The 16,411-nt window shown below is 39.9% G+C and overlaps 1 protein-coding gene across 1 annotated transcript; it reads left to right on the top strand.

The window, feature by feature from the left end:
- Positions 1-53: 53 nt before the first annotated feature.
- ERCC5 (excision repair cross-complementation group 5) lies at positions 54-16,169 on the top strand. Its single transcript, XM_014944120.1, has 16 exons — positions 54-176; positions 565-685; positions 2,365-2,540; positions 3,020-3,135; positions 3,237-3,329; positions 4,125-4,185; positions 5,097-5,240; positions 6,194-6,401; positions 6,680-7,630; positions 8,036-8,268; positions 8,652-8,771; positions 9,709-9,922; positions 11,630-11,774; positions 12,573-12,773; positions 14,078-14,162; positions 15,499-16,169. The coding sequence occupies exons 2-16, from the start codon at positions 598-600 to the stop codon at positions 16,051-16,053; spliced, it is 3,390 nt and encodes a 1,129-aa protein (XP_014799606.1). The 5' UTR covers positions 54-176; positions 565-597; the 3' UTR covers positions 16,054-16,169.
- The last annotated feature ends 242 nt before the right edge of the window (positions 16,170-16,411 follow it).

Below are 16,411 nucleotides of genomic sequence, written 5' to 3'. Positions count from 1 at the left end.
CGCCCCCCCCCCCCCCCCCCGCAAACTCCCCTTCCCGGCAGGCAGCGGGGCGGGAGCGGCGCACGCGCAGGCTGCGCGGGGAGGCCGCGGAAGGCCTGGCGGCCCCGCTCTGCCCGTGAGGCGGCGGGAGCGGAGCAGCCGGGAGCCCGGCGCGGGGACAGGACCCGCCGCCTCAGGTGAGCCCCGCTCCCCTGCCCTCCTCCCTCGGTCGGTGAGGCCCCGCCGGTGTCCCCCGGCGCGGGAGGGGTTGTCCGGGCCGGTGGCGGTCCCCGCAGAGAGGGGAGTCTCGGCTTCCCTAGAGCTGTCCGCCGGCCGGCGGGCTGCTGCAGCGCTGCGCTTGAGAGGTTTTTTTTTAAAAGTGCTTTTATTTTTTAACGACTGAAAGCTGAGGGGATGGTCCGCAACCGGCCTGGGCGGCCGGAGCCCTTTTCCTTTTCTTTTTGACCTTTTTTTCCCCCCCTTCAGCTCCCTGTTATCTCTCTTTGCAGCGATACCGCCTCCTCGTTAGTTGCGCATCCGCGGGTCTTACAGTCTTTGGGTCATTCCTTCTGTCGTCCCCCCTAGATCCGTCGCTCTGGGAGCAGCGGAGAAGGGACAATGGGAGTTCAGGGGCTTTGGAAACTGCTTGAATGCGCCGGGAGACCCATAAACCCAGAAACGCTGGAAGGGAAGATTCTGGCTGTCGGTATCCTTTGAAAGTAAAGCTGAGAAACCAGCTGGGGGAGATGATTCTAATTACTTCGCTCATTTCCTCGTGATCTATTTTGTTTTGCCTTTTTTTTTTGTTTAAATTTTAAATCATGACCATATTTTGATAAGTAGATGTAATGCTTTATAATATGTGGAATACTAAGCTCTTTATTTTAATGTTTTAAAAGAGAGGCTTTTTAAATAGGTTCCTTACACAAGTGTTGGGCTATAGGATTTTGTGCTTTGTAAATACACGCGTTGCTCTCAGTAGGACTATAACATGAAAAAGTTTTAAATATTGTGCCTGTATCCTGTGCGACAGGACTCAAAGGGTAATGATTAATGGAGCAGGTTCAAGTTGGAAGCCTGTAACCAGTGGTGTCCCCCAGGGGTCAATACTTGGACCCGTGCTGTTTAATATATTCATCAGTGACCTGGACGACGGGACAGAGTGTATCCTCAGCAAGTTTGCTGATGATACCAAACTGGGAGGGGTGGCTGACACCCCGGAGGGCTGTGCTGCCATCCAGCGAGACTTGGACAGGCTGGAGGGCTGGGCAAAGAAGAACCTCATGAGGTTCAACAGGGAAAAGTGTAGGGTCCTGCACCTGGGGAAGAAAAATGTCAGGTACCAGTACAGGTTAGGGGTGGACCTGCTAGAGGCAACTACTGAAGAGAAAGATCTAGGGGTCCTGGTGGACAGTAAAATGACAATGAGTAAACAGTGTGCTCTTGCGGCCAGGAAGGCCAATGGTATCTTGGGTTGCATAGGGAAGAGTGTGGCCAGCAGGTCAAGGGAAGTCATTCTCCCCCTCTACTCTGCACTGGTGAGGCCACAACTGGAGTACTGTGTCCAGTTCTGGGCTCCCCAGTTCAAGAGGGACAGGGAACTACTAGAAAGAGTCCAGCGAAGGGCAACAAAGATGATTCAAGGATTGGAGCATCTCCCTTATGAGGAGAGACTGAGAGAGCTGGGACTCTTTAGCCTGGAGAAGAGAAGGCTGAGGGGAGACCTTATTAATGCTGACAAGTATCTCAAGGGAGGGTTGAAGGAGGAGGGAGCCAGACTCTTTTCAGTGGTTCCCAGTGAGAGGACGAGGGGCAACGGGCACAAGTTGGAACATAAGAGGTTCCACTCAAATCTGAGGAGAAACTTCTTCACGGTGAGGGTGACAGAGCCCTGGAACAGGCTGCCCAGGGAGGTTGTGGAGTCCCCTTCTTTGGAGATTTTCAAAACCCGCCTGGATGCAGTCCTGAGTAACATGCTCTGACAAGCTCTAGGCAATCCTGCTTCAGCAGGGGAGTTGGACTAGATGATCTCTATGGTCCCTTCCAACTCTAAAATTCAGTGAAATTCAGTGAAATTTTTGTGTCAACTCTTATCACACATACTTGGTTAAATGCTGGAAAAACATGGAAAGTCTGTTTGTTAAAGTACCTGGAGAAGTACTACTTGCAGCACAGTTGTTTCAACTCTGCATTTTGTCCAGGGTGGTGTGGGCAAGAATTTATTCTTCTTTGAAGTTTACAAGTATTTGGATAACATTGGCTTCTATAAGCCAAGCCTGGAAGAGTGGTCGAAAGCCACTCAGTCAAATATGTGCACTTTATAGGAACTGTTAATGTGGTATACGTGGAAGATAGCACACTTTTTCCTCTTAGCGCTTCATTAAGATATCAGTATTTGGTTGAACCAAGCAATAAAGGGAGCCAGAGATCGTCGTGGTAATTCTGTACAAAATGCTCACCTCCTCACTCTGTTTCATCGACTCTGCAAGTTACTGTTCTTCCGAATTCGGCCTGTCTTTGTTTTTGATGGAGAGGCACCGCTTCTGAAGAGACAAACCTTGGTAAGTACTTTTGCTGAGTCTTGCAACAGGATGTGTCTGCTGATACAAAGTACCCATTTTCGGGATCCTTCTTATTCTGCTGATGATTCTGAGCCATGAGGATGGAGGGCTTGAAGTGCACTGCTGCATTCTTTGCAGTCCCAGTCTTGGTTAGCTGTTGGAACATGAAGCAGCTCCCTTTTGGATTTGCATAGAAACCAGATTGCAGAGAGGTAGACGAAGGCACAAGCCTGGGTCATGCTCCAGAATAGAACTGAGTGTGAGTCTTGCAAGCATTTGTACCCAGAAGATGAAGACTTTTCCCTAGTCTCGCAGAGGAAACACACAGGGAGATTTAGAGGATCTGAAGGCTGTGTCTCTGTTGATGTAGGATGACTTAGGAGTTGCTCGTAGACTCAGCATACAGAATTATAACATCAATTCACTGGATATGTATCTTCAGCATCCATCAAAATCTTGTTGGTGTTAATCTTTTACAGGCGAGGCGGAGACAAAGAAAGGAAATCGCCATTACTGATTCCAGGAAAACTACTGAGAAAATCTTGAAAACATTTTTAAAGAGACAGATTATCAAAACTGCTCTCAAAGGCAAAAGGCAAGAATAAAAATTATTTTCCCCTTGTTTATAAGCAGCAGGTAAGTTTTTGTGTAGCTATTAATCAGTGTTATGTTTTGTTTTTTTTTTCTTTCCCGAAGCAATGAAGCTTTCCCCAGTATTACAGAAGTTCGGAGAGAAGAAATTGATGATATCTATGTATTGCCCTCTCTAGAGGTTGAAGAGAAGAACAGGTAGGTAGAAGTAAGAAAAATAGCTTAAAAGGTTATAATGAACTCAAATAAAAGTGAACCATATTTTTTGATGCTGCTGAAAGGCCTTTGACCCATGAGACTCCATAATATATAAAGTGTATTTCTTTAATTTATATTTTATTTCAGTTTCTTTTTTGAGAGTTTGCTTTAGAACTGTGGGTACAGAGGCCTTCTAGTTATTTATGGGAAAGTAAGAGAAGAAGCTTTCAGCCAACAGGTTAAATATTTGCACTGGATTAATGTTTAAGGATGGAAGTGCTGCCTCGGTCTCTGTGACCATATCTACAACTAAATGGAGCTGATGGTTCATGCTTGAGTAGCTGGTGTGTGGCAGCTTGATTCTGGTTTGTGTCCCCTCAGTAGTAGTAGTAGTGTAGATGTATTTAGCAGAAGGAGGCTTTGTGACATCTTAAATAACACTTAGGGTGGAATGTGGAGCTATCTCTTAGGTTACTCTTTGCGCATCTTATATATACTTTTATATACCTTAAATGCTGACCAAATAAGAATCGGGTAATGATTTGAACAGCAACAGTTGTCTCAATCTAGTTTTAACTGAAATTAGTATGCCTTCTTGCTTTCTGTTCAGATTTTTTTGACTTGTGTATGTGTGTATGCATAAGCTTGTATATATGTGTCTGTACCTCAGTGTTGTGTGTGAATTTTTGTACTTATCACTGAAGGGATGAGTAATGTCCCTTTGCTTAAAATAAGAATTTTATTTTCCTAGGTAAATATCTACATCTTTTTTTTTTTTTTCTCTTTGATTTTTAGCTCAGAGGAGGAAGATGAAAGAGAATGGGAAGCGAGAATGACCCAGAAACAGATGTTGCAGGTAAATGCACCCTAATTGCCCTGTTTCTGTGAACAATCCTGTCATTCACGTGCTATGCTTAAAAACAAACAAAAAGGTTAAAAAAAAAAAGAAGAGTGTTTGGAGGTATAGGTCTTACTATAGCATTATTTATCAACTAAACAAGTTAATCTGAAGTACTCTATGAATTCCTACTACTAAGGAAATAAAAATGTAATTTTCTCCACTAGAGTAGAATAGGAATATCCTATGGTATATTTTTTTTTTCTTCTGACTACTTTCTCTGGACACATGGAGAAGAAATTGATTTTTGTAAGAATATAAGTGAAGTGTACGCATTTGTGCACATGTGTATGCACATATAAGACAGCATAGTTAACAAAATTCCCTGTAGTTCTCCAAATACAAATTGATGTTGAACTTTGATCCTTGAGTTTTCACGTATAAATTCTGTATTTCCATCTGATGTGCTGATCACATGGGAAAAGGAGAAAAGGAGTATGTAACCTAAGAAGGCTGCATAATGAATAATAAAACTATCTCTGCTTTCATCAAAGTAAAAAACCAAAAAAATGTCTTGAAAACACTATTTATCTTTGAAGTAATTCGCATTCAGAAGGTGAACCCCTTCAGAAGGGTAAAATCAGACTAGCTGAGGCTGTAGGACGTGATTCTGTAATTAATACTAAATATCTGTTTGTAAAAAGAGTAAACCAACATTTCTTATATAATGTATGTCAATAATTATGTACTTTATTGGATAGTAGTTACCTTTTTTTTTTTCCTTAAATGTTTTCTTCACAGTATAGGAAGTAGCAACAAAGATTTTTGTGGGTTTTTTTTGTTGTTTTTTGAAATGATGCTCTAAATATTTTATTGTTCTTCCTGTGCTGTAATCTAAAATACGTTTGTGGTGTTTTCCATTTTTATAGGAAGAATTATGTCAAAATCCTCATTCTGTAGATATTGAATCAGAAGATTTCAACAATCTGCCTCCGGAAATAAAACATGAGATCTTGACTGATATGAAAGAACTTACAAAGCGAAAAAGAACATTATTTGAAGTAATGCCAGAGGTAATATTTAAAATAGTTTTTGAGCCATCAGAATGGAGCTATTGCCATTAATGCAGATGAAGGCTACATAAGAGTATCACTTCTGGAAAGCTTTACCCTCAGGCCTATTTAATAAGAGATGTTACATTGACTGGGGAAAAAACCCAACGAGATAATGACTCTTAACAGAGCCTTCCCGTGTGTGTATTCAGAGTCCTGTCTCTTGATTGCCAGTAAAGCTGGCAGAGCTAATTGAGTTTGGCAAGAATGGGAAAAAAAATCATGCTGTGTCTCATGCCTCAGCAGCATTACCCCCAAGATTTCAATTGCAAGAACATACTACTGGTGTGGGTAAACCAAGCAGAATGAAACACAGCTTGAATTCCAAACGCTCAGGTTGTTAGGAGAGCTGGCAGCTGGGAAAAGGCTTCTGTAACTTAGGCAGATACATTACTAAAGTCATTCAGAGACAATCAGGGAATCCTGAAGTGCCACTTCTAAAATAGCTTTTCAGAGCGCAGTTAGGTTGATGTTTGTTTTTTTTTAAAGCACAATATTTGTCGGATCAAATGGTAATTTGTGCCCAAGTGTAAGCTGAGAAGCATCATCCAGAATCCATCCACATGCGGATTCTGTTATAACTGCATTGTTTTTAAGATGGAGACCAGCCCCCCAGCCAGCTACATTTTGTTGGTCACATGTTGAGATCTCACTGTGTGTAGTCAGCATTCAGAACTGCTTAATGGTACCTTTTGTTGTGTGTTACTGAGCTTGTGCTGCTGTCACTTCAGAGTGCAGCAGTCAGTAGAAGACAAATGTTACCTACTTAAAGGAAAATCTTGAAAGGCTCTCCAGAGCATTGTAAATAAACTTGCTTAAAAGGTGCAGCTAGTTTTTTTTTTTAAATAAATTTTATTTAAATTGACTTGATCGGTTGTTTTATTGGGTTTATTTGTCTGTTTGTTCTCTTTAAGGAGTCCAGTGACTTTTCCCAGTACCAGCTTAGGGGTTTGCTGAAGAAAAGCAGCCTCAATCGGTGCCTAGAGAACGTACAAAAAGAATTGAATCAACAGCACTCGGGTGAAATCCAAACACAGTATGAAAATGAAGGTGGTTTTGTGAAAGAAGTGGAATCTAGGAAGGTAGTCTCTGAAGATACTTCTCACTATATCCTAATAAAAGGTGCGTCAGGTCTTAATTTTGTAAAACCTCTTGTTTGGTGGGTGCAGTCTGCAGCTGTCAGTTTTCAGAAAAACCTGAAAATTGTTTACAGGCGCACGTAGCCGATACGTTGTATGAAATGTGTGTCACTTTTAGACATAATTAACTAATCTGTAGACGTGTAGAAAACAGGTTTATTAATCTTTAAATAATAATGTTCATTATGTAAAATGGAATGTTGGTATAAGGCATTTTTTTACTAAAAAAAATTTAAATGAACCAAAAAAACTTTCTTTCAGGTATTCAAGCAAAAGAAGCTACAAGTAGAGACTTGGAAACTACTGCAGGGCCCTCATCAAAAATGCTTGAATTTATTAAATCGAATAAAATCAGTGAATCTCCTGCTACCACAAAGGTAGTGGCATCCGACAACTTGCAGACAGAGAAAGATAACAATGTGGTGACAGCACCACCCTCTCCTCGGACTTTGCGTGCCATCCAGGCAGCTATTGCAGAAAGCAGCTCAGAAGAAGAACTGGGGGATGAAGATACAGGGCGACTGAAGGGGGACCAGTCTGTAACAGAGAAAGGCAGTGTGTCTCCAAGAACACTACGGGCAATTCAGCAAGCTCTCAGTGATGATGAGAAAAAGGAGGAAGTTGTTACTGTTAGAAGGGATGGAGAGCTACCAGGAAGGTCAGAAGCGAAGGATTTTCTGCTTAGTAGCTCAGATGAGGAAGATCAGATTCCTGAAGTTAAGGAGGGAAAATACATACCTACATCTACAATTCATTCGTCAAATCAAGTGATTATGCAAGATGTTGAATTTCAACAAAGGAGTCAGGAGATGGAAAAAAATCGTATTACACCCAAGGACACCAGTATATCCAGAACTGAAAATTATTCTTGTATTGACAATACTAGAAAAGACAAAGAAGATGTAGACAAAGAAGAAAATGGTTACCAAACGGACTTAAATTCTTTGGGAGATAAGGATATAAACTTGTGCATGCAGAAGCCAAGCTGTTCCCCAGTACAAACTAGTATAAGGGCCTTGATTCATGCTGAAACGACAGAAGTTTCTAAAAATGAGGAGAACTTGACAATTCCTGAAAATATGGAGGAAGTAATTTCACAAATGGAAGAGAATGTATCTGAGGTGCAAAAGGATAGTAGTTTTTTTCCAGAAGGAGAAGGTACTGAGGAGGAAAGGGAAGGGATATCACAGTCTGAAGACAGTGATTCTGATGGTATGTGCTTTTTAATTTTCTAAAAAGGTGAGAAAATAGGATCTTACTGTACTTCTAGTCAGGTGAAGTTAGCCTTTTCTCCTAGTAAGAAATGCTGTAGAATACATTTATTCCTGTATATGTAGGAGGTGGGAAGAAAATCTGATCTATGTTTTTCCTCTGGGTGTTATGTTTTATTGTTAAAACCTGAGAATAGAATATGGAGAGTCAGGAAATCATGCTGTTGTGTACATTGAACTCAACTGGTGTGTTAATGGTCAACCACATAGTTTCTGTAATTTCACAATCCTTACATATACTTACTGCATATATAAAAAAAAAGTCACTGCCCAAGTTAAAAATGCATACAAATGCTTCTTTTTAAACAAGCAGCAGGAAGTTGAAATCTTTATTTTCCTTTAATAGGAAGCTTTATTGAAGTGGATACTGAAATCAGTAATGAGGCTGAGTTTCCTGCTAAATATGATGAAAAACTGGGTGATGAAACAGCACTTCCAGAAGTGGAGACAGACAGACATGATATTGTCACACAGGACTTGCTGCAGGAGTCTGATGAAGTGCAGCTGGCAAGTGATCAGAATGTTGAAACAGAAGATGATGGTAAAGATGCAGCAGATGAGTGGAAAGATATCAGTTTGGTAACTCCTTGTTGTTTGTTTTGAGCTAGTAATGAAATGCTCTGTCTCCAAGTAGTTTTTAAGGAAAACTATCGAACAGCTTCTTGCTGTTCCATTGCTTTTTCATCTATGTGTTTAATTCTGTGGGAACTAATTTTTCTTTAAAGCTGGTGGTTAACCATAATCTCTCTAAAATCAGAGGAAAACTTAAAGGTTTTAGCACTCTGATGAATAGACCTGTCTCTGGTCTTATAATTTATTGCGTTAGAGAAGCTATGACAATTTCCAAGTGTAACTTAATGGAGCATGTACTGCTAGATTAGTTATAGTTGGAGACTTAGTGCTTTACTTCTCAACAGTTCAGGTATACTTATATATGACAAAAATCTTGGTTTATTTTTCAGGAAGAACTGGAAGGACTAGAAAATGACCTTTCTGCTGAGCAGAATATGCTTCAGGCTCAAAAACAGCAGCAGGAACGCGTTGCTGCTTCTGTAACAGGACAGATGTTCCTGGAAAGCCAGGTAGTATTTGTTGATAGAGGATGGGCTGGTTTTCCCCTTCACCCTAGTCAAATGTTTTCTCAAAAGCTGTTCGTAATGTTGCTTCATTATAGGTGAGGGATATTTAACTGAGGCTAAATAATGTATTCCATAAAAGCAAATTGTGTAAAATGCATCAAAATACATGTATATCAAAACACCATCTGAAGGATAACTAGTCTGCCCACTGTTTCCTGCTTGATAGGAATGTTTCTGGTATGCTTTCATACTATTTTCTGAGCTAAAATGATGACTGATTTTTTGTTTGTTTGTTTTCTTTGTTTTTTACCTGTATGTTTATTTCATGGAGCCCACATACTTGTAATGCATGGACTTTTCTCCATGTTAAAGTTGTGGTTATGGGGAGCACAATACTTAAGTATGCTTGTGTAATTAAGATGGCTCCACATAAGTCAAGCACTGCTTGACCACATGATTACTACCCCGTTAGAAAATCTGCTGTCTGCCTGAGAGGAGTAAGTGGGATTTCCCCCTTGACTTAACTGTGCTTGGTGCTTGTTAGCAGAAATTTAAGTTTGCTATGAAATATTAAATACCTCATACCCGAGTATGAATCTAGCAGTTTTGAGTCATAGAATCACAGAATTGCCTAGGTTGGAAGGGACCTTTAAGATCATGTAGTCCAACAATCAACCTAACTCTGATAAAAAAGAAGTCATCACTAAACCCTGTCACTAAACACTATCTCAACCTGTCCTTTAAATACTTCCAGGGATGGTGCCTCAACCGCTTCCCTGGGCAGCCCATTCCAATGCTTAATAACCCTTTCAGTGTAAAAATTTTTCCTACTATGCAATCTGAACCTCCCCTGGTGCAACTTGAGGCCCTAGTCAAGCAGAAGCATAATAGAAGCTCATTTCTCAGATAAAATACAAAGTGATTTCTCTCTGTCCTACAGGAGCTTCTCCGTCTGTTTGGCATCCCGTATATCGAGGCTCCGATGGAGGCAGAGGCACAGTGTGCTGTACTGGACCTCACTGATCAGACCTCTGGCACAATCACCGATGACAGTGATGTTTGGTTATTTGGTGCACGACACGTTTATAAAAATTTCTTCAGTCAAAACAAATACGTGGAATATTACCAGTGTGTTGATTTCCAAAACCAGCTAGGTAAGCCTCAGGTAGTGGCTTGTTAGACACAGTTTTTAACACGACAGCGCTGCCGTGTATCTGTCCAAAGTTGTATTTCCTTCAGAATTTTGTGTGTCTTGTTATTACAATGCCTGTTCTTTGGAGAGCCTCTAAAGGCATTCTGTTGGGTTGCTGGTTTTACTGCCAGGTGACCCCTCTGAATTTGCAGCTGTTAGTTACACTTACATTTAATACACTGAATTAGTGTGATGGTTATCAAAGCTGGTGGTATGTACTATGGTACCAGTTTCTGGGTAAATGTCAGCATGACTTTTCTGAGACGGTGGGAAAATTATATTCTGATGCCATCAGTTATATAGTCTTCTGGAAATGGAAGTTAATTTTGGACATACTGGCACATAATGTGTTAGAAGAGGATCCATCATATGTATATGCTCTGTAAAAGATATTTTTATTTAGTTAATAGATTTTTTTCTTCATTCAGATTGTTTTTGTACCATTCTAAATCAAATTGTTGCTAATTATGTTGAACTATTAAACTTCGGTGTTATGTAGTGTATTAAGGGAAATATGAGGCAATTTTAAGTGTTTCTTAAGCTTTGTTTAAGCAGAGCTCTGTTAAAGTCAGTTTTGACATTCTCAAATGTGGGAGAGGCTATAGGCTTTGAAGTAATATTTTAATGTCTTCAACATGTAAAATTTCACAGCATTTTTATGTGGTGAAAAATATGTCCTTGGTTTCTTCTCTCAGCAAACTTTTCCCTACACGTACCTACTTAGGTATGCTACTGTAGCTTACTGGGAAAGGATTGGTGTAAAAGCATGTGTGTGATTTTTGTTTTTTTAAGCTGTTATTAATGTAATAATCCAGTGTATTTATTTATTATTTATTGGAAAAGAATAGTGACATGTCAGTCGGTCTTCATGTCACGTTCCTCTGCAGTCTTGTACTTCTCTTCCTTTTCCATGCATTGCACAATTCTTTCTTGACAGTTGATGGATATCCTGGCCAGCATGCCAATGCTTTCACTTTGTGTGCTTAGACACGTGTCCCTCCCTTTCTTTGCTGATTTTTTTTTTTTTTTTAATTTTTCTATTATTATTTTAAAACCTAAACTCCTGAGTCTAGTCACTGAAAATCAGTCTGGTTGCCTCAGATCTTACAGCGTCCTAAGTAGAAGTGATCACCTGAGGTCTTCCTTCTTTCTGACTGTTTCACAGGCTCTTTTGGTCTACTTGGTAACTGCACTTGCACAGAGCAAAAGGCTTCCAGTTTGGGAACACTTTTAAGAAGCAGAGGCAGTGATATTATGGACTAGAATTCATGCTTTTGGTTTTATTTCTGACCCAGGATTTATTAAATTCAGGTCAGCATTAGATGAGAAAAGGACAGTAAATGGAGAAATACATTTAAAATAATATCTCTTAGCTTTCAGAAACCCAGAATTTCCCAATGGTCTTTCCATTGTAACATTTAAATTTTGGTAAGATGTATTTGCCAAATTAGCACAACTACCGGTGCTTGAGCTAGCAGTAGCATATTGACACAGCTTTAGAATACAATGTAGCAAATTCTGCTGTTGAATTAAATGTAATTTTAGAGAGTTAGTGCCATTGTGTGGTTCTGTTTTTTTTGCCTTTCAGATAACGTATTAATTTTGAATTTGTAAGAAAGCAGATGGTGAAGCCACTGGTTTTATTTGGTTTATGCATTTTCTTTTATAGGGCTGGATCGAAACAAGCTAATTAATTTGGCATACTTGCTTGGAAGTGACTACACTGAGGGCATCCCAAACGTTGGCTTCGTAACAGCGATGGAGATTTTAAATGAATTTCCTGGGCATGGCTTGGAACCTCTCTTAAAATTCGCGTATGCTTCATCGTATTTTGCTTTTTTGTCTCTTCATCATATGAGTATTAGTGAATCTACTTTTCTGCTGCTTGAGCATACAACAAAACATACGACCACCATTAAGGAGACTAAGTTAACTGTAAAATGTGACTCTGTTATTATCACTATCTGAAATGGCAGGTAAATAATGTCGATACAGCAATTACAGTGAGACTAACGAAGACAATAGAACAGCTGTAGAACTATGAGACTGCCTTTGAGTTCATTGCAGAGCTGGATCCGTAGTGGAGTGGAGGTTTATTCTCCCTGAGTTTGTGAGAAGGTGCTGTAGCTTGCTCGTAGAGAAAAGAGACTTGATGAGTGAGGAATGGATGACCTGGAAAGAAACAGACAGGTAGGCTGTGGGGAAGAACAAGATTTGAAGAGGGCTAATCCAATAGTATTACTAATTGCCAGGATGGTTAGAAGTCTAGTTTCTTTTTTTTCTCTTTTTTCTCTTTGTTTTCTTTTGTCTCCTATACCAAAAAAGCCTCCAAAAATGATCGTTATGTGTGGAACATCCTTCCCAGGTGAGGCCTTCAGTTTAGCAGCTTATGGGGAATCCAGGTGATGTTTGCTCCTGTGGTTTACAATGGCTGCATTTACTGATTTACTGTGTATATTTTGTCTTTTCTGCTTTCAGATTATATGTCACTTTGGCCACTTTTTCTTCGGAGATGTCATACTTCATCTCTTGTAGTAACTGAAGTAGGGAGACTAAGGCTATCGAGATTAACATTTTAGGGAAGTACACGAATACTTTTCTCTCTTTTTCAGTGAGTGGTGGAATGAGGCTCAGAAGAATAAAAAAATGAGACCTAATCCACACGATACCAAAGTCAAGAAGAAACTGCGGGATCTGCAGCTTTCTTCAGGTTTCCCAAATCCAGCAGTGGCAGAAGCATACCTGAAGCCTGTGGTGGATGAGACAAGGGGTTCATTCACCTGGGGGAAGCCTGATGTGGAGCAGATCGTAGAATATCCTTTTATTGTATGGCAGGACTTGATAGCTGAAAGTACTTAGATAAAAGTTCGTAAGGCTTGTTAGTAAATCAGTAACGGGCTGTCAAATTCTAACATCTCATTGAGGTGAGGGGCTGTCTGCCCCATCTGCACGTGCTTGATAGCTGAAAGTACTTAGATAAAAGTTCGTAAGGCTTGTTAGTAAATCAGTAACGGACTGTCAAATTCTTAACATCTCATTGATGTGGGGGGCTGTCTGCCCTGTCTGCATGTGTTCTCCTGCAGTGATGCCAGCTCTGGAATGGAAGGGAACACAGCCACGTGTGTGTGGCACTCAGGGCTCCTCTGCCCTCCTGAGAGCACGGGCTGCTTCACTTTGCACGCAAAGAGGGTCTCGTAGCTGGACACAACACAAGGTTGTTGTGGTGCATCATTTCTATAACATGCTGTGCCTATTTCTCGGCCTAGAGTGGGATTGTTTGCACACTCCTGATGTTTGCTTCCTGTCTTTCACAAATAAGTTTCAAAACCTACTCAGAAATGGCGATTCGGTCTGCACTTTACCCCTAGTTATTCACTGCATTTCTGTTCTTGTGCCTCTTGCAGCTTGAGCTGCAGTGAATTGCAGATGGCCATGCGTGCAGAGCTTATACTGCCGGTCTGCACTTTACCCCTAGTTATTCACTGCATTTCTATTCTTGTGCCCCTTGAAGCTTGAGCTGCAGTGAATTGTTGAAAAGCAGATGGCAATGCATGCAGAGCTTATACTGTTTTAAACAGTAAATGAAACTTCCAGTGTGTGCAAGTGTGAAAATAAGGTTCACTTACAGGTATTTTGTCTTTTGGCAGTACTGTAAGGCCAAAATGAGTTCTGTCGTCATTGAGACATGCTTTTGGAAATGTTGATACTAGAGAAAAAGTTCTGTAACTAATAGAGATGTCACAACGTGATTAAGATACGTAGCATAATACTGGAACCATCCACATAAACAACTGTAATAACTTAAGAATTTTTTTTTTTTCTGGTGTTGTAGTAGAAATAGCTTTGAAGAAGAGTAACTTTCCTCCAGACACTGTTTATTTGAGGAACTTTCATAATAGAGATGTCACAACGTGATTAAGATACATAGCATAATACTGGAACCATCCACATAACCAACTGTAATAACTTAAGAGTTGTTTTTTTTTTTCTGGTGCTGTAGTAGAAATAGCTTTGAAGAATAGTAACTTTCCTCCAGACGCTGTTTATTTGAGGAACTTTCATGTGTTTACAAAATACTTGTAATAGCCGTTTTGTAAAGTTCCTTAACTTTCTGCACATTCTGTCAGAATCACTTTGGCTGGCCTAGGACAAAGGTAGATGAAATACTTTCACCTGTGATAAAACAGCTGAACTTGCAGCAGGTAAAGTATAAAATTATGTATAGTTTAAGTGTAACTGGAAATTTGTAAGAGAAGCATTTTAAAATGAACAGCAAGGCTTTAATCTAAAACACATTTCTCAGAAACTGTGATTTGGCCATATTTTGTTATCTAAATATATATTTAAAAGTCACTAAACTTACTTCTCTAGACTTCATTTCTGTGTGATGTGGGTATGCTGAATTATGTCTGCATAATTCAAATTGTTGGTTTCTAGTTTTGTTATCTATCAAGCACCTACCTCAAGTCCAGGTTGCTGTTAGTTCTGGATGTAGCTGAAACTACAGGTACCTCAAGCACCTTCGGTGCTTTTTAAAAGACAGCGTGCTGTGCCTAAAAATGATTTATAGAAACGTCCCTGAGATTTTGCTGAAGTGAGACTGACCATTTAGTACCATCCCTTTCCGTTGAGGAGGAGTGCAGACTGAACCATTGGGCAAGTGCTCATTAATAATATTAACTCTAAATTCCAACTGAATGTTGAGTCAGCCTTAATAAAACTTAAAAGCGAATAGTGGTGTGTGATGTGATGCTGTGAAAGTCAGTTGTAAAACTGACCACCTGAGGTCAGATTCTTTTCTCCTTTTGCCCCAAGCAAGATAGATACGTAGTTCTACACCAACGTTCTAGGTTATCTCTGCCACTCAAAGGAGTGAAAGGTACCAAACCCTGTAGTTAAGTCCATATGCTTTCAGGTTGTCTGGAATATCCTTTGGAAGTGTCTGTCTCTCCTGAACAGTTTTAGGGAGAATATAGAGGACTAGCTCAGTCTATACAGCAAGCCTAGCTGGGGTTGATTAACACAGACCCATTTTCTGTGACTACTTCTACTCTTAAATCTGGATACTGTAGCAGCGTGTCCTACAATGAACTTGAGTCAAGAGACGGCGTTTTGTTACAGTAGCATATGCAAATGTAAAGTGCACTTGGAACATTTGCTTAGTAAACATTCTGTTGTTTTAACAGCTTGAAGCTAAGGATGTGTTTGTAAGGACATGCTTAAGGGCACTACAGAGATTTTCTGTATTAGGGTTGAAAATAGCAACATATGTCTAATCATCATCAGCGCAATGTTTATAAAATTTCACTGGAATTCGCTTGCTATTTAGTTTCTGTAAGGGTTCTTGTTGCATAATTTATAATAAAGTATAGGTATTACTATAATCATCTTATTGTTCACGTGCATTTGCATGCATATTAATTTCATTAGTCCTTTGTCCTGCTTTGCTTTGGGATGCTTTATAGTACAGCTGAGATAACAACTGAATTCCCCTCACACAAACATCCAGAGGTGTTTTCTCTGTTTTATTTTTGATAGACTCAGCTTCGGATTGATTCATTCTTCAGACTAGAGCAGCACGAAAAACAAGCCATTAAAAGTCAAAGACTGCGCAGAGCCGTGACTTGTCTGAAGAGAAAAGAACAAGAAGAAGCCGATGAAATTCGGGAAGCCACCGCTGTTATGGAGACTGACCTTAAACAGCACGAGCAAAGGAAAAGGGGAAGCACTGCAGGCTGGGAAAATAGTCATGCTGGGGCAACAGAAGTCCAAAGTGGAAAGAGAAGAAAACATTCAGATTCCAGAAAAGAACATTTGTATGGAGGTGGTTTTATCGGAAGTTTGTGTCTTTCAGAAACTTCTGGTGACTCCTCAGTAGAGGAATTGGAAAGCGGAGATTTAGGCAAGAGCAAAAAGAGGAAAAATGTCTCTGCAATGGAGACAGCAGACTTGAAAGGGAAAAAAGGGTGCAGTAGCTCAAGCGGTGAGGATGAAGAACTGGGAAACGTAGTCATGGTGACTGCCAAACCTGTGTTTGAGGGCAGAAAAAAGAAATCACAGAGTAAGAGAGGAAGAAAAAAGAATAAATCTTAAAGAAAAAAAAAAAAGTCTTAAAGAGAGACTGTGTGTGTGCAGGTCTTATGATTTAAGCTTGTAACTATTCTAATGAATTTTTGATAAAAAAAAAATAAATTATCCATATTTGTCAAGTATTTGTCGTGCATTTTGTGTCCAGAACTTAAATAGGAGGGATTTTAACCAATGAAAAAAATAATTGTAGCACATTTACTCAAGTAGACATAGATTGGACTTGATACAAGTTAAAAAAAAATAAATTATCCATATTTGTCAAGTATTTGTCGTGCATTTTGTGTCCAGAACTTAAATAGGAGGGATTTTAACCAATGAAAAAAAATAATTGTAGCATTTACTCAAGTAGAAGTAGATTGGA

The sequence above is a fragment of the Calidris pugnax genome, unplaced genomic scaffold (assembly GCF_001431845.1).
Source record: "Calidris pugnax isolate Ruff unplaced genomic scaffold, ASM143184v1 scaffold69, whole genome shotgun sequence".
In the NCBI taxonomy this organism is placed as follows: domain Eukaryota; kingdom Metazoa; phylum Chordata; class Aves; order Charadriiformes; family Scolopacidae; genus Calidris; species Calidris pugnax.
The sequence above is the reverse complement of the archived record's forward strand: the minus strand, read 5'-3'. Positions and strand labels throughout refer to the sequence as shown.

Bases quoted from the DNA above. Each gene is read 5' to 3' on its own strand.
- ERCC5 (XM_014944120.1), top strand. From the start codon at position 598: ATGGGAGTTCAGGGGCTTTGGAAACTGCTTGAATGCGCCGGGAGACCC. The intron at 5,241-6,193 runs GTAATATTTAAA...GTTCTCTTTAAG, and splicing joins TATTTGAAGTAATGCCAGAG to GAGTCCAGTGACTTTTCCCA. The intron at 8,269-8,651 runs GTAACTCCTTGT...TTTATTTTTCAG, and splicing joins AGTGGAAAGATATCAGTTTG to GAAGAACTGGAAGGACTAGA.